An 18,741-nucleotide genomic window follows, 5' to 3' on the forward strand; every position below is an offset into this window, starting at 1 on the left:
CGCCATGGCAAAATATGTAGAATTGCAGAAAGCTTGCTTTAAAACTGCACAATTTTATCTACTCACCCTGTCAAAATGTCTTTAATTGTAGGAAGTTAACTTTAAAACTTAAATTCAAGAGGGGGGGGCTGTCAAGAGGGGGGCCACTAAAATGCCCACGAGGTGGTGGGGGAGGGGGGGGGGCAACTAAATCGCGCTTAGGACCCCGAAAAGGCTCGGGCCGACCCTGTATTTGAGGAGCCTCAACAGGCTCTCCCTATTGAATGATGCATGAGAGTGACTGGGATAAAGGAATCCCCCCCAGAGAGAGGCAGCATGTGATCTGATCCCTTCCCATGGAGGATTACCCAGCATCCCTGCTCTTTGATGTACGTAGCAAACTGGTGGCGTGTCTATTGGTCTGTGGAGCTGCCACACCATGGCTCACACTGCCTAGCCTGCTACAGTGTCAGTCAGGGGGCGAGGAGGAGGTGGAGGTTTTAATGCTTAACCTCATCGATATCTCTGTGGACATACACAAGGCCTGGCTCTGGCTGTCCACCCACACTAACCAGGTCTCCGGTTAGCTATAAGCAAGCTGTGGCTGAACACATAAAAAAGTAACATGATATTTGACATCTTAATTGTACAAGAAGCTTACAGACTGAAACCTGAGTAATGCCTCCTTTTTAAGTGGAAGTGAACAGGTAGCAAAGGAGAGGCACCCTTGTCCGTGTCCGTGTTCAACAGGGTAAACGTGGCCATCTCATTCACAAATCCAGTCAAAGGAACACTTTATCTGGTAATCCCCAGGGTTGCCATGACAATGGAGTTTCTCTGACCTCTGTGTGTTGTTGTGTTTCCAGGGCAACGTTTGGGAGCAAGTGTTGCGTGTTCCCTTCATCCTGGAGATGATCAGTGCGGTTCCCTTTGTGATCACTGTGAGTCCAATCAAACGCATGCATTATGGAACATTATGCCTTGTGAGCAATTTGTTCTTTGATCGTGTTGTACAGTAGTTTCAACCCCGTACAGAGAATACATTTCATACAATATATAGGATGTTGCTTGACTGTGCTCAGTAAGACCCTCTACCCTATGTTGTTGCTGCAAAATGCTCCTTCCCCCACTGGCTATTTTTCCCTTCAATATCTCACCAAACTTACAAAGGATATGGACCTTTGATGAGGCATGATGATGAATAAATGCCGTTAGCACTCACCAAAACACAGATTAAATCTCTTTCTCCTTCAGGTGATTTTGCCCTCCCTCAGAAATCTGTTCATCCCTGTGTTTCTCAACTGCTGGCTGGCCAAACATGCCTTGGAGAACATGATAGTGAGAAAATACATATTTATTGCTCAGTTTATGTCACTCCATCTCTCCATCTCACAACTGTTCTCTCAGGTGTCTCTTTATCTCAACTCTTCCATTGTTTCTTTCAGATTAAATCTCTGCACCTCTTAAAAACATTGCACTGTTCTCTCTTCCTCTTTATACCACAAGTTTTGACTCCCACTCATTCTTACAGATGTAAGTGCATGTATTCTCTATTATTTTCTTGTATAATACACATCATATTCCTTTTGTCCTTGTCCCTCAATTATCTTTGTTTTCTTCTCTGGTTTTTGGGACATTATGAAGATGCAATGGCTTTGCACTTATCCTCCCCACGTCACAACACTATCTTTTTCTTATCACCCTACTCTCTCGCTCTCTGCCCATGTTTCTCTCTCTCTCTCTCTCTCTCTCTCTCTCTCTCTCTCTCTCTCTCTCTCTCTCTCTCTCTCTCTCTCTCTCTCTCTCTCTCTCTCTCTCTCTCTCTCTCTCTGTCTCTCTCCTGCTGTGTTTCAGAATGATCTGCACCGGGCCATCCAGCGTACTCACTCAGCTATGTTCAACCAGGTCCTCATCCTCATCTGCACCCTGGTCTGCCTCATGTTCACCTGGTGGGTCACCACAATCACTGCTAGCAATCACTGGGAGGAAGAGAGGGGTTTTCCTCTACTTGAGCCCAATGGCAGGTATAGGAGTGGTGTAGCAGTATTGAGAGGTTGGTAGAGGCTAGCTTTGAGTAATAGCCCAGGCTGATATAACGTAATATTAGGTCCTGGAGGTCTGAAAAGCTTCCTGGATGAGACTAGCTGACCTTATCACTACTGACAGCACAATGTTGACTCAACTGGCCCTTCAGCTCTGGGTAAACACACACTAGTCATATACACACAGTGCACAAACACGTTGCACACACACTGTCGACAGATGTGCATGCCCGCACACACTACACACACACACACACACACACACACACACACACACACACACACACACACACACACACACACACACACACACACACACACACACACACACACACACACACACACACACACACACACACACACACACACACACACACACACACACACACACACACACAGTAGTTCCCTCTGGTCTTCTCATGCTTACTTCCTCCTTCCCACCTGTCCATCTCTCTCTCCTCCTGTTCCTCCCCTCCCCCTCTGACTCACCTCTCAATCCCCATCATAATTGGCTTTCTCCTTAATCTCTTCCCCTTCTACGTCAACCTCTCTTCACCTCTCCATCACCTCCATCCTTCTCTTCTTCTCTTTCAACAACTCTCCTTCCTACTGTCCCTCTTCTCCCTTTTCCCCTCCACCTCCCCCTCCTCCATCCACATCCTCCTCCTCCTCCTCCTCCTCCTCCTCTCCTTCCTCCTCCTCCTCCACCTCCACCACCTCCGTCCTCATCCTCTCCATCCTCCACCTCCTCCTCCACATCCTCCTCCTCCTCTCCTTCCTCCTCCTCCTCCACCTCCACCACCTCCGTCCTCATCCTCTCCATCCTCCCCCTCCTCCATCTACATCCTCCTCCTCCACTTCCTCCTCCTCCTCTCCTTCCTCCTCCTCCTCCACCTCCACCACCTCCGTCCTCATCCTCTCCATCCTCCACCTCCTCCTCCACATCCTCCTCCTCCATCTCCACCTCCTCCTACACCTCTTCCTCCTCCTCCACCTCTCCTCAGTATATGTGGGATCCAGCACCTAGAGCGAGCAGGAAACAACCTGACTCTGTTTGACTCGCTCTACTTCTGCGTGGTCACCTTCTCTACTGTGGGCTTCGGTGATGTCACGCCCCAGATATGGCCTTCTCAGCTGCTAGTGGTCATCATGATCTGTGTGGCGCTCATCGTGCTTCCCATACAGGTGAGGCGATAATCACAATGCTGCTGTTGTTGTTGTTTTCATCGTATGTTTATGGATCATTTAGCTTGTGCTATTTTTTATTTTATACGACTGAACAATAATATTGTACATCAGATATTCAAATTACACAGAAGAGCATAGTGTCACTGTTTCAGTGAATCTGTCATTTCCTGCCCATAGTAGTATCCTTCTCCTCTCCCCATGTCCCATTACTGTCATTTCAGTTGTGATAATAGGAACCTTTTATGTGTGTGTGTGTGTGTGTGTGTGTGTGTGTGTGTGTGTGTGTGTGTGTGTGTGTGTGTGTGTGTGTGTGTGTGTGTGTGTGTGTGTGTGTGTGTGTGTGTGTGTGTGTGTGTGTGTGTGTGTGTGTGTGTGTGCGTGTGTGTGGTCTGAGCCGCTGTACTGTTGTGCTCTGGGAGACATGTTTGAGCAGGACAGGAAATGGCACACAGAGCCATGTAGCCCTCTCACTCCCTCTCCCTGTCTTTCATCCATAAATACCCCCTGACATTTACTGGCTGCCCAACACCTCCTCACCCCCTCTGAGTGTGTGGGTTTCAGCCGTGTCTGCTGACAGGGAGAGGAGAGCCTCCAGTCTCGCTCCCTGCCACCCAGCCTGTCTGATGCATGGGGATGCCACAGAGCACATTAACATGTAGTCAGCCTCTTGGTTCAAATATAACTGTTTATCACTATTATCACTACCCACCTACTGTCTATCTATCACTACCTCAACCCACCTACTGTCTGTCTATCACTACCTCAACCCACCTACTGTCCGTCTATCACTACCTCAACCCACCTACTGTCTATCTATCACTACCTCAACCCACCTACTGTCTGTCTATCACTACCTCAACCCACCTACTGTCCGTCTATCACTACCTCAACCCACCTACTGTCCGTCTATCACTACCTCAACCCACCTACTGTCTATCTATCACTACCTCAACCCACCTACTGTCTGTCTATCACTACCTCAACCCACCTACTGTCCGTCTATCACTACCTCAACCCACCTACTGTCTATCTATCACTACCTCAACCCACCTACTAGCTATCACTACCTCAACCCACCTACTGTCCGTCTATCACTACCTCAACCCACCTACTGTCTATCTATCACTACCTCAACCCACCTACTAGCTATCACTACCTCAACCCACCTACTGTCCGTCTATCACTACCTCAACCCACCTACTGTCTATCTATCACTACCTCAACCCACCTACTGTCTGTCTATCACTACCTCAACCCACCTACTGTCCGTCTATCACTACCTCAACCCACCTACTGTCAATCTATCACTACCTCAACCCACCTACTAGCTATCACTACCTCAACCCACCTACTGTCCGTCTATCACTACCTCAACCCACCTACTGTCTATCTATCACTGCCTCAACCCACCTACTAGCTATCACTACCTCAACCCACCTACTGTCTATCTATCACCACCTCAACCCACCTACTATCTATCTATCACTACCTCAACCCACCTACTGTCTTTCACTATCACTACCTCAACCCACCTACTGTCTTTCACTATCACTACCTCAACCCACCTACTGTCTTTCACTATCACTACCTCAACCCACCTACTGTCTGTCACTATCACTACCTCAACCCACCTACTGTCTGTCACTATCACTACCTCAACCCACCTACTGTCTGTCACTATCACTACCTCAACCCACCTACTGTCGTTCACTATCACTACCTCAACCCACCTACTGTCTGTCACTATCACTACCTCAACCCACCTACGGTCTGTCACTATCACTACCTCAACCCACCTACTGTCTTTCACTATCACTACCTCAACCCACCTACTGTCTATCTATCACTACCTCAACCCACCTACTGTCTGTCACTATCACTGCCTCAACCCACCTACTGTCTTTCACTATCACTGCCTCAACCCACCTACTGTCTTTCAGTATCACTGCCTCAACCCACCTACTGTCTGTCACTATCACTGCCTCAACCCACCTACTGTCTGTCACTATCACTGCCTCAAACCACCTGCTGTCTATCTATCACTACCTCAAACCACCTACTGTCTGTCACTATCACTGCCTCAAACCACCTACTGTCTTTCACTATCACTGCCTCAAACCACCTGCTGTCTTTCACTATCACTACCTCAACCCATCTACTGTCTGTCCAGCACTAATTACACTAATATAATTCTTCCCATCTGTAGTTTGAGCAGCTGGCCTTCCTGTGGATGGAGCGCCAGAAGTCTGGGGGGAACTACAGCCGATACCGGGCCCAGACGGAGAAGCATGTGGTGCTGTGTGTCAGCTGCCTCAAGATAGACCTCCTCATGGACTTCCTCAACGAGTTCTTCGCTCACCCCAGACTGCAGGTCTCTCCAAAAAACATTAACTAGGGCAGGGATGGGCAACTTTGATGCGGGTGGGGGCCACAAAAAATCTGATCTCATCATGAGGGGCCTCAGTGACTCGCTGGTCTGCGTACCCACATCTATATCCACACATGCAGTCATGCAGTCAGAGCCGACCCTAGCCTTATGGGGGCCGTAAGCAAAATGTTGGTCCCCCCTTTAGCTACCCTCCCCTCTTGACAGCAGAGAAAAAAAAGCAACGTTTTAGAGTTAATTTCCTGCAATTCTACACAGTTTTCCATTGGGAAGATGAGATGTGACTAATGTGTGTGTGCGTGTATTCATGTGTGTGTGCGTGTGTGTACATCTCTGTAATCCTCTCCAGGAGCTGAAGCAGCTGAGGTTAAAACAGGGGATTCAATCAGCATTAGCATAGATCAAACAACATGTTTTATTTTCAGGAGCAGCTGGGTGAGGATGTGTATGTGTCTTCATAATTGACTGAGTGTGTGAGAGAATATTTGTGTGAGACCCTCTCTGCCCTCCCATTAACCCCAGTGTGTTGTGTGTATGTGTGTGTGTGCGTGTGTGTGTGTGTGTGTGTGCGTCTATAGGACTACTACGTGGTGATCCTGTGCCCAGCAGAGATGGATGTCCAGGTGCGGAGGGTCCTCCACGTGCCCCTGTGGGCTCAGAGGGTCATCTACCTGCAGGGCTCCGCCCTCAAGGACCAAGACCTCATGAGGGCCAAGTGAGTCCCCTGCATCGGGCCCCCACTCAGGCGCCCCAAATCACAGCCATGCTACAGGGGCCCCAAATCACAGCTATGTTACAGTGAAAGGGAAAGGAAGGGGGATACCTAGTCAGTTGTATAACTGAATGCATCCAACTGAAATGTGTCTTCTGCATTTAACCCAACCCATCTGAATCAGAGAGGTGCGGCGGGTTTCCATAATCAACATCTTTGGCGGCCGGGTAACAGGTTAACTGCCTTGCTCAGGTGGCAGAACGACTGATTTTTACCTTGTCAGCTCGGGGATTCGATCCAGCAACCTTCAGTTACTGGCCCAACGCTCTAACCACTAGGCTACCTGCCGCCCCTCCAGGGGCCCCAAACCAAAACATGCAACAGGGGCATATCTCATAGGCTATGTTTGACAGTTATCAGGGCAGATAGCAGTACAGTACTCTTTATTTGCTGTTAAATAAAGACAGCAAATAAAATGATTGTATTTTCTCCTCCTTGTCTCTTCTGCTCCCCTGGTAGTAACTCGCAGTGAAGTAGTGTGTGTTTGAAGGACAAATGTATTGTTCTATTGTCCTGTTCCTCCTTTGTTCTCTCTCAAAAACATGACAACAACAACATCCACCCCCTCTCTCTCTCCTCTCATCCTTTCATCTCCTGATCCTCTCTCCTCCTCCTACCTCTATCTGACCTGTGTCCTGTCTTGGCCTGACCCCTCCTGCTGCTCTACTAACTGGCTGTAGGATGGACGATGCTGAGGCCTGTTTTATCCTCAGTAACCGATTCGAGGTGGACCGCTTCGCTGCTGTACGTTCCTCAATCTCCTTTTAATACTTATAATCTCCACGCCACCCTCCTTCTTTTCCTGTCCTCCACTCTTCTTTCCCTCCTTCACAGCTTTCTCTCTCTACCTCTACTATATTTTTATAAAAATGTAAATGATCATGCTAAGAACTATTTCACAGCAATTATTTATCTTCTTATTTTACCCTGCCTCCTATTTTCCTCTCTGCGTTGCCGTTCTTCACACACTGTTTCACACCTGTGACATAATTACGGGAATTTGAGGGAATTTTATTTTCTGGTGTGGCTATAGGCGGTTAGTTCTGTTGAAAGCTCCGTGCCCTAGTTGAAGAGGCTTATCAGGGGGATTATATATAGAGGAGATACAATCTGTGACTGTGGTGGAGCTACTGGTGCTGCTAATGATTTGAGTCTCTTTCTTGCTACTCTATCCCATCCTCCCTTCCTCCCTCTCTTTCTCTCTCTCTCTCTTTCTCTCTCTCTCTTTCTCTCTCTCTCTTTCTCCCTCACTCTCTCTTTTTCTCTACCAGGATCACCAGACCATTCTAAGAGCCTGGGCGGTGAAAGACTTTGCCCCAAACTGCCCCCTGTATGTCCAGATCCTCAAACCTGAGAACAAGTTCCACGTCAAGTTTGCAGGTCAGAGCATTGAGTGTGGGATTCGTTGGGATGGCTGAGCGTGTGCATGCATAGTATGCGCATGTGTGTTATACATAATGGGGCCAATGTGTGACATTGGGATAAATATTTTCAAATGGTTTAAAAAAATAAATAATGTAGTTTCACATTTGTACTTAGAGGAATAAAAGGTCATATATGCAACTTGGCCCATAACTCCACCTACACAACAACATAGACCTAGGACTATACCTCCTTTAATAAGCAGGGTTCATACACACATTGGCAAGTCAAATTCAAGGACTTTCGGGGACTTTTTCAAGTACTTAATTGTAATTTTCATGGACCTCAATGTTATACAATTGTATATGTTATATAATTGTACTTATAGGGCCTAATATAGAACCCTCCCTCCACCCAAAAATCTAGCAAAAAGTGTCAATAAAGTAGACCATTACCACTAAAAACAATGCATTTTTTAGGCCTTGCAAATGCATTGATATTCAAATTATTATTACATTATAAAATATGTGAGAATAATGTGGACATTGCCTGACTAAATAAATTGGATGCATGCATGGCGACTTTTCTGTAGCCTATGTGGCCGACGCAGATGTAGATGTTGTCGTCATCATAATAACCACACATGGTTTTACAGCAACAGAGTAGTGCCACGCAACACCCTTCAATTGAAGCGGCGGGAAACAAACGAAAGTGACCACATCTCTCACAAAAACTGATCAAAAATGAAATCACAGATAATGAATTATGAGGGAGCAGGATAACTTATAAATTGTCTACAATAATTACAAGGACTTTTCAAGCACAGAACTGAGGAAATGTCAGATTTTCAAAAAAACATATTTAAAAAAAAAAATCTGAAAACATGAACTCATTACCTTGATGCTTTCACTGTTAAATCTAACAAGACCCTGCTGTGAACCAGGCAGACAACAACAGATGATCAACATCAATTAATTAGGGATATTAGATCCAACATGAATCCAGGAACAACTGTCTTCACCGGCATTTTTTCCAGCACTTGGGCTGTTGCTGCATCGCATGCACGATCACAACAGCTGTTCATCACTTGACTCTCATTCAGAATATTCCTTCCTGGATCAGATGATGATGTGTGAAAATAAAGCAGCGTAACTAATCAGCTGGACACCAAATGTGCATCCAACAAGTGTTATTCATAACTATTGAAGAACCACGTTAATGACAGTATCAAGGTAATACTCTTTCGGTTAGCAATCACATCATTTGGGATTTGTGTGCCCATGAAAACTGTGTTCACCCCCTGACATAAGGAGACACAAAATGTTATGTAGTTCCACTGCATTTCTGAGATCTCTATACAATAACTGTCCGACAGCCAGATCCAGGATTCTTACAGGGTTCAAGTTCAATGTTTAACCGATTAATGCTTAATATATAATATAACGATATCTTACACTTCCATAAATGCAAGGACAGAAAAGTAAGGTTTTATGTCACACGATTTCGGACAAATCCGTCAAGACACCAACCATGATAAAGGGTTAAACATAAGTTTTAAATCAACTGGTGAATATTATTGAGTATAGCTGTGATCCCCCTTATATCTTAATGTAATGACTTGAAAAAAATTGACAAATTATTATCAATGATTTATCAACAGCTGTAACAAGTTGTCAAGTGTAGGAAATCCTCACTGGTACCCTAGTTTAGAGAAAGACCCATATGTGTCTTTCTCTGTTCCAGCATACTATGAACTGACAGCCATTTCCCCAGAGTTTCTGGTCTGCTTGATTAAGGGCCTGTCTCATTTTCCACCTGAACACCTCCTGTGATTTGTGACAGTTTTTGCAGGTGTATTCTATGCATTTCCTATCAGACAAGATAGTATAAAGCAGTATACCCATTCCATTCTCTCCGGCTCTCCCGTGATGGACAGATTGTGTTGACAGCGTGTCTGGGAGGAGTAATTTTATTAGCATGGACACTTTGCCTCCTGGGAAACAAAGCCTTTTCCTGTTCAGCAAACCGTCATAAAGCACCAATCAAGCAGCACTTGTTAGGAAAAGGAGAGAGAAAGATGAGGAGGCAAAGACTTCACTTTTCGCCTTCACCATCTCGTTCTGTATCTCTCTCAATTCAATTCAGTGGCTTTATTGGGATGGGAAACATGTTTACATGGCCAAAGCAAGTGAAATAAGCAATAACTAAAAGTGAGAAGAAACAAAAACAACATAAACCAAAAAAATATCACAATTTAACAGTAAACATTGCACTCACAAAGGTTTAAAAAATATAAAGGCATTTCAAGTGTTATATTATGTACAATGTTTTACCAATTATAGTACGAGTAGTAGGGGAAGATAAATAAACATATAAATATTGGTGGTATTTACAATGTTGTTTGTGCGCCACTGGTTTCCCTTTTCTAATGACAACGGGCCACAAATCTTGCTGCCCGGATTGCACATTGTGGTATCCCTCTCTCTCTCTATCTCCCTCTCTCTCTCTCTCTCTCTCTCTCTCTCTCTCTCTCTCTCTCTCTCTCTCTCTCTCTCTCTCTCTCTTTATCTCTCTCACTCTCAATTCAATTCAAAGGGCTTTATTGGCATGGGAAACATATGTTTACATTGCCAAAGCAAGTGAAATAGATAATAAACAAAAGTGAAATAATCAATCAAAAATTAACAGTAAAAATTACACTCACAAGTTTCAAAGGAATATACACATTTCAAATGTCATATCATGGCTATGTACAGTGTTATAATGATGTGCAAAAAGTTAAATCACAAAAGGGAAAATTAATAAACATAAATATGGGTTGTATTTATGATGATGTTTGTTCTTTCTTGTGGCTACAGGCCACAAATCTTGCTGCTGTGATGGCACACTGTGGTATTTCACCAAATAGATATGGGAGTTTATCAAGATTTGATTTGTTTTGGAATTCTTTGTGGGGCTCTATAATCTGAGGGAAATATGTGTCTCTAATATGTGTAGCTCAGATTCCACCTCATTTTGTGGGCAGTGTGCACATAGCCTGTCTTCTCTTGAGCCAGGTCTGCCTAGGGCGGCCTCTCTCAATAGCAAGGCCATGCTCACTGAGTCTGGTCAGGTATTCTGCCACTGTGTACTCTCTGTTTAGGGCCAAATAGCATTCCAGTTTGCTCTTTTTGGTAAATTCTTTCCAATGTGTCAAGTAATTATCTTTTTGTTTTCTCATGATTTGGTTGGGTCTAATTGTGCTGTTGTCCTGGGGCTCTGTGGGGCCTGTTTGTGTTTGTGAACAGAGCCCCAGGACCAGCTTGCTTAAGGGATTCTTCTCCAGGTTCATCTCTCTGTAGGCGATGGCTTTGTTATGGAAGGTTTGGGAATCGCTTCCTTTTAGGTGGTTGTAGAATTGAACGGCTCTTTTCTGGATTTTGATAATTAGCGGGTATCGACCTAATTCTGCTCTGCATGCATTATTTTGTGTTTTATGTTGTACACAGAGGATATTTTTTGCAGAATTCTGCATGCAGTCTCAATTTGGTGTTTGTCCCATTTTGTCAATTCTTGGTTGGTGAGCGGACCCCAGACCTCACAACCATAAAGGGCAATGGGTTCTATAACTGATTCAAGTATTTTTTCCAGATCCTAATTGGTATGTCAAATTTTATGTTCCTTTTGATGGCATAGAATGCCCTTCTTGCCTTGTCTCTCAGATTGTTCACAGCTTTGTAGAAGTAACCTGTGATGCTGATGTTTAGGCCGAGGTATGTATAGTTTTTTGTGTGCTCTAGGGCAACGGTGTCTAGATGGAATTTGTATTTGTGGTCCTGGCAACTGGGCCTTTTTTGGAACAGCATTATTTTTGTCTTACTGAGAATTACTGAGGGTCCCAGATCTAACAGAATCTGTGCAGAAGGTCTAGGTGCTGCTGTAGGCCCTCCTTGGTTGGGGACAGAAGAACCAGATCATCAGCAAACAGTAGACATTTGACTTCAGATTTTAGTAGGGTGAGGCCGGGTGCTGCAGACTGTTCTAGTGCCCTTGCTAATTCATTGATATATATGTTGAAGAGGGTGGGGCTCAAGCTGCATCCCTGTCTCACCCACGGCCCTGTGGAAAGAAATGTGTGTGTTATTTACAATTTTAACTGCACACTTGTTGTTTGTGCACATGGATTTTATAATGTCGTATGTTTTTCCCCCAATTTGTATAGCAGACCCTCATGCCAAATTGAGTCAGAAGCTTTTTTGAAATCCACAAAGCATGAGAAGACTTTGCCTTTTGTTTTGTTTTGTTTGTTTGTCAATTAGGGTGTACAGGGTGAATACGTGGTCTGTCGTACGGTAATTTGGTAAAAAGCCAATTTGACATTTGCTCAGTACATTGTTTTCACTGAGGACATGTACAAATCTGCTGTTAATGATAATGCAGAGGATTTTCCCAAGGTTGCTGTTGACGCATATCCCACGGTAGTTATTGCGGTCAAATTTTCCTTTACTTTTGTGAATTGGGGTGATTTTGCAGAAGATGCCAAAGCTAAGGATGATGTTAAAGGTTAAAGAGTATAAGAAAACTAATTTGAATTTGTGGTCTGAATATTTTATAATTTCATTTAGGTCAACACCACAGGCCTTTTTGGGTCGGAGGGTTTGTATTTTGTCCTGTAGTTCATTGTAGCTCTCTCTAACTCTGTCTCTGTCTCTCTCACCAATATCGCACTTCTCTAACTTCATCCTCGGGAACGTCCTATTTCCCTGCCTTCACCCAAGCTGTCTCAATTAATGATTAATGTTTTATCCCATTACATTAGTCAAGGAAATCCAGTTTCTGCCTACCTAATATGCTGCCTGTAGGCAGGGAATCATCTATCGGCACTGCCTTACCTTTTAACAGTCTGAATTCCATCTGAATGCATTGGTTTGTTATTAGTTTAAGCTGGGGCGTTACCAAGGAGATGGAATAGCATGAAGCTGCTTTTTCTATTCTCCTATGTCTGCCTATCTCCTCTACTGTGCTGCTTCTCTCAGTCACGTACCAGTCCTGGAGGTCTGAGGAGCGCTCTGTGGCGAGGTGATTTCTGATTGGTGCTGTAGGGCAGAATGTTGAATGTTATGGTATCGGCTAGCCAAAATTACCTGGTCCAAGGCAAATGCGGATGTTTGAGAGGTATTTGAAATGTCTAATTTGCATATATTTGATGTGATTGGGGAAGGACTGCATGTGCAGTACAGTGGGAACTAAATCAAACACTTTTGTGCAAGGTTTTGATTCCTTTCATCGTGTTTCTTCGTACGTTTTCTTTTCAGATAAATAAATTAAGTTGTGAAAAGAAATGTTGAATGTGTTCCAGTCTGGCTCTCTTAGTATTAAGTGGAGGAATGTGTCATAGATAGAAAACCTACTAGTGCTTCTACAGTTAGCTTGCATACGGGATAGTACATTGGATAGAGCTGAAATGCTACCTGAATCACAATGAAGACAACATCACAGAGAGGAATGGTTTTGCAACATTTCAATTTACCCCCAAAATAAATAAATGAATGCATGTGAGTCAATTTAACAGACACAGCCAATCTCTTCATATGAACACAATAAAGCCACTACTTAATACAGTGTTCTTCCTGTCAGTGGTCAAGTAACCAGAGTGGAGCAAACTGGAGGAACCAATTGGTGCAGCAATGGGCTTTTAGTGGCGTGGACAGGCACGTTGTGACAGGGTGCTGAATTCCCTCGTTAAGTGCCAGTGTGGGTGGCACTAATGAGACGCAGTGGAGACTTGATTTGATCCCCACAAATAGCTTAACAACTGCCTAATGTCTATTATATTAGATCATATACACTGAGTGTACAAAACATTAGGAACGCCTTCCTAATATTGAGCCTTTTGACCTCAGAACAGCCTCAATTCATTGGGGGGATGGACTCAGTCCATGGTGATGCTGGCCCATGTTGACTCCAATGCTTCCCACAGTTGTGTCAAGTTGGCTGGATGTCCTTTGGATGGTGAACCATTCTTGATACACATTGGAAACTGTTGAGTGTGAAAAAATACAGAAGTATTGCAGTTTTTGACTCAAGCCGGTGTGCATGGCGTCTGCTACCATACCCCGTTCAAAGGCACTTAAATATTTTGTCTTGCCCATTCACCCTCTGAATGGCCCACATACACAATACATGTCTCAAGGCTTAAAAATCCTTCTTTAACCTGTCTCCTCCCCTTCATCTACACTGATTGAAGTGAGTTTAACAAGTGACATCAATAAGGGATCGTAGCTTTCACCTGGATTCACCTGGTAAGTCGATGTCATGGAAAGAGCAGGTGTTCCTAATGTTTTTTTACACTCAGTGTATGTTGGGATGGCTCTATGCAGAGAGGCAGAGAGAGCAGACTGCCACTCAAATTCTCTCTCTGTGTGGGAAGGATCAAAGGGGGTTTATATGAATCAGAATTGGCTTGTGGTTTGACTGGGTTGCATGGTGTTGATTTTCCCTGACCAAATGTTGAACAACAATGACCTGGTGTGTTTCTGGTGGGCTGAGCTATATTAGCCTGGTCAATAGCCTGGTCACTTACACATACCATCACACAATAACTGCATGCTGATTTAATTAGGGTTGCTGTTTGGGCAGACCTGCAGTAATTACTATCTGCTGCCAGCGTGGGAGTTCACCTCGCACAGAGACACACACAGAGACACAAACATACGCGTTTATCACACACAGAGACACACACACGTCCTTCACACACACACACACACACACCTCTCACACACACACTGACCAACTCTCCATACCACATGTATTTAAGATTGTCTGTGCTTTAACTGGAACATAGTGGATGCACAGTAACATGCTATACATGACTGTAACATCCGGCGCCGAAACGAGATGGCCGCCTCGCTTCGCGTTCCTTGGAAAATATGCAGTATTTTGTTTTTTTATGTGTTATTTCTTACATCGGTACCCCAGGTAATCTTAGGTTTCATTACATACAGTCGGGAGGAACTACTGAATATACGATTAACGTCAACTCATCATCGTTCCTACCAGGAATATGACTTTCCCGAAACGGATCCAGTGTTTTGCCTTCCACCCAATACAATGGATCTGATCCCAGCCGGCGACCCTGTGCGACGCCGTAAAAGGGGCAAACGAGGCGGTCTCCTGGCCAGGCTTCGGAGACGGGCACATCGCGCTCCACTCCCTAGCATACTACTTGCCAATGTCCAGTCTCTTGACAATAAGGTTGATGAAATCCGAGCACGGGTAGCATTCCAGAGAGACATCAGGGATTGCAACGTGCTCTGCTTCACGGAAACATGGCTAACTCAAGAGACGCTAACGGAGTCGGTGCAGCCAGCTGGTTTCTTCATGCATCGCGCCGACAGAAACAAACATCTTTCTGGTAAGAAGAGGGGCGGGGGGGTATGCCTTATGATTAACGAGACGTGGTGTGATCATCATAACAACACACAGGAACTCAAGTCATTCTGTTCACCTGATCTAGAACTCCTCACAATAAAATGTCGACCGCATTATCTACCAAGGGAATTCTCTTCAATCATAATCACAGCCGTATATATTCCCCCCCAAGCAGACACATCGATGGCCCTGAACGAACTTTATCTGACTCTTTGTAAACTGGAAACCACACACCCTGAGGCTGCATTCATCGTAGCTGGGGATTTTAACAAGGCTAATCTAAAAACAAAACTCCCTAAACTATCAGCATATCGATTGTGCTACCAGGGCTGGAAAAACCCTAGATCATTGTTATACTAATTTCCGCGACGCATATAAGGCCCTCCCCCGCCCCCCTTTCGGAAAAGCTGACCACGACTCCATTTTGTTGATTCCAGCCTACAAACAGAAACTAAAACAACAAGCTCCCGCGCTCAGGTCTGTTCAACGCTGGTCCGACCAATCTGATTCCACTCTTCAAGACTGCTTCGATCACGCGGATTGGAATATGTTCCGCATTGCGTCCAACAACAATATGGACGAATATGCTGATTCGGTGAGCGAGTTCATTAGGAAGTGCATTGACGATGTCGTACCCACAGCAACGATTAAAACATTCCCAAACCAGAAACCGTGGATTGACGGCAGCATTCGCGTGAAACTGAAAGCGCGAACCACTGCTTTTAACCAGGGCAAGGTGACCGGAAGCATGACCGAATACAAACAGTGTAGCTATTCTCTCCGCAAGGCAATCAATCAGGCTAAGTCCCAGTACAGAGACAAAATCGAGTCGCAATTCAACAGCTCAGACACAAGAGGTATGTGGCAGGGTCTACAGTCAATCACGGATTACAAAAAGAAAACCAGCCCCGTCGCGGACCAGGATGTCTTGCTCCCAGACAGGCTAAACAACTTTTTTGCCCGCTTTGAGGACAATACAGTGCCACCGACATGGCCCGCTACCAAAACCTGCGGACTCTCCTTTACTGCAGCCGACGTGAGTAAAACATTTAAACGTGTTAACCCTCGCAAGGCTGCAGGCCCAGACGGCATTCCCAGCCGCGTCCTCAGAGCATGCGCAGACCAGCTGGCTGGTGTGTTTACGGACATATTCAATCAATCCTTATCCCAGTCTGCTGTTCCCACATGCTTCAAGAGGGCCACCATTGTTCCTGTTCCCAAGAAAGCTAAGGTAACTGAGCTAAACGACTACCGCCCCGTAGCACTCACTTCCGTCATCATGAAGTGCTTTGAGAGACTAGTCAAGGACCATATCACCTCCACCCTACCGGACACCCTAGACCCACTCCAATTTGCTTACCGACCCAATAGGTCCACAGACGACGCAATCGCAACCACACTGCACACTGCCCTAACCCATCTGGACAAGAGGAATACCCATGTGAGAATGCTGTTCATCGATTACAGCTCAGCATTTAACACCATAGTACCCTCCAAACTCGTCATCAAGCTCGAGACCCTGGGTCTCGACCCCGCCCTGTGCAACTGGGTCCTGGACTTCCTGACGGGCCGCCCCCAGGTGGTGAGGGTAGGTAACAAGATCTCCACCCCGCTGATCCTCAACACTGGGGCCCCACAAGGGTGCGTTCTGAGCCCTCTCCTGTACTCCCTGTTCACCCACGACTGCGTGGCCATGCACGCCTCCAACTCAATCATCAAGTTTGCGGATGACACTACAGTGGTAGGCTTGATTACCAACAACGACGAGACGGCCTACAGGGAGGAGGTGAGGGCCCTCGGAGTGTGGTGTCAGGAAAATAACCTCACACTCAACGTCAACAAAACAAAGGAGATGATTGTGGACTTCAGGAAACAGCAGAGGGAGCACCCCCCTATCCACATCGACAGGTCAGTAGTGGAGAAGGTGGAAAGTTTTAAGTTCCTCGGTGTACACATCACGGACAAACTGAACTGGTCCACCCACACAGACAGCGTCGTGAAGAAGGCGCAGCAGCGCCTCTTCAACCTCAGGAGGCTGAAGAAATTCGGCTTGTCACCAAAAGCACTCACAAACTTCTACAGATGCACAATCGAGAGCATCCTGTCGGGCTGTATCACCGCCTGGTACGGCAACTGCTCCGCCCACAACCGTAAGGCTCTCCAGAGGGTAGTGAGGTCTGCAGAACGCATCACCGGGGGCAAACTACCTGCCCTCCAGGACACCTACACCACCCGATGTCACAGGAAGGCCATAAAGATCATCAAGGACAACAACCACCCAAGCCACTGCCTGTTCACCCCGCTATCATCCAGAAGGCGAGGTCAGTACAGGTGCATCAAAGCAGGGACCGAGAGACTGAAAAACAGCTTCTATCTCAAGGCCATCAGACTGTTAAACAGCCACCACTAACATTTAGCGGCCGCTGCCAACATACTGACTCAACTCCAGCCACTTTAAAAATGGGAATTGATGGAAATTATGTAAAAATGTACCACTAGCCACTTTAAACAATGCCACTTAATATAATGTTTACATACCCTACATTACCCATCTCATATGTATATACTGTACTCTATATCATCTACTGCATCTTGCCATCTTTATGTAATACATGTACCACTAGCCACTTTAAACTATGCCACTTTATGTTTACATACCCTACAGTACTCATCTCATATGTATATACCGTACTCTATACCATCTACTGCATCTTGCCTATGCCGTTCTGTACCACCACTCATTCATATATCTTTATGTACATATTCTTTATCCCTTTACACTTGTGTGTGTGTATAAGGTAGTAGTTGTGGAATTGTTAGGTTAGATTACTTGTTGGTTATTACTGCATTGTCGGAACTAGAAGCACAAGCATTTCGCTACACTCGCATTAACATCTGCTAACCATGTGTATGTGACTAATAAAATTTGATTTGATTTGATTTGATTTGATTTGACTCCAGAGCTTTGACTCTGCGCTTCACAGCTCTGTATGGGTTTTGACTGACAGCCATTCTGTAAATTACGATTCATTCTGTAAATTACGATGACTCAATGTATTTTGAAAGATGAGACGTTGAGGATTATAATAAATACCACTTTGATGTCATCGAAGCAAGCCAAAGACTCGTGAGTCCAAATGTGCACTCCAAAAAAACTCATGTCATATACAGTGTCAATGTTTCTGATCACTATGTTTGATGTACAGTTACAAGATGAGATGGTGTTCTACCCTGATTGTCCTGAACACAATGAACCTGTTTGTTGTATTATGATGAACATTTTCCGCATCTGAATGAACTCATGACTCCATTCTATGCACACCGTACGACCTGCTTTTCTGAATTGCATTGTGAAAGCCTAACACTGTACGATTGTATTTTATCATTTAGCTAGTTATGTTGGTAATAGAACAAGCTTTCAAATCATGCCCACCTGACCCAGATTGTGATTTATAATGGAACGTTTTTGGTTGCGTAAACAACAACAGTAATTGTGTAAAAGCAGGGATGCAGAGCTGTGTTCCGATGTGCTCTATTTCCTCAACGGCACTGCCAGGAGAGCTAAAAAAAACACCTTATAGTTGAAGACTCTTTGAGTGCAT

At 45.0% G+C, this 18,741-nt stretch overlaps 1 protein-coding gene across 1 annotated transcript in view; it reads left to right on the top strand.

The window, feature by feature from the left end:
* LOC139565107 (potassium channel subfamily T member 2-like) overlaps window positions 1-18,741 on the top strand; it is a 96,110-nt gene that overhangs the window by 42,945 nt on the left and 34,424 nt on the right. Inside the window, exons 8-15 of the mRNA XM_071385194.1 lie at window positions 846-920; window positions 1,234-1,317; window positions 1,834-1,928; window positions 3,026-3,206; window positions 5,416-5,580; window positions 6,174-6,310; window positions 7,048-7,111; window positions 7,639-7,747. Of these exons, the coding sequence (XP_071241295.1) occupies window positions 846-920; window positions 1,234-1,317; window positions 1,834-1,928; window positions 3,026-3,206; window positions 5,416-5,580; window positions 6,174-6,310; window positions 7,048-7,111; window positions 7,639-7,747 (910 nt within the window). The remainder of the gene's footprint in view (window positions 1-845; window positions 921-1,233; window positions 1,318-1,833; window positions 1,929-3,025; window positions 3,207-5,415; window positions 5,581-6,173; window positions 6,311-7,047; window positions 7,112-7,638; window positions 7,748-18,741) is intronic.

Source organism: Salvelinus alpinus, chromosome 36 (assembly GCF_045679555.1).
Source record: "Salvelinus alpinus chromosome 36, SLU_Salpinus.1, whole genome shotgun sequence".
Classification (NCBI taxonomy): Eukaryota; Metazoa; Chordata; class Actinopteri; order Salmoniformes; family Salmonidae; genus Salvelinus; species Salvelinus alpinus.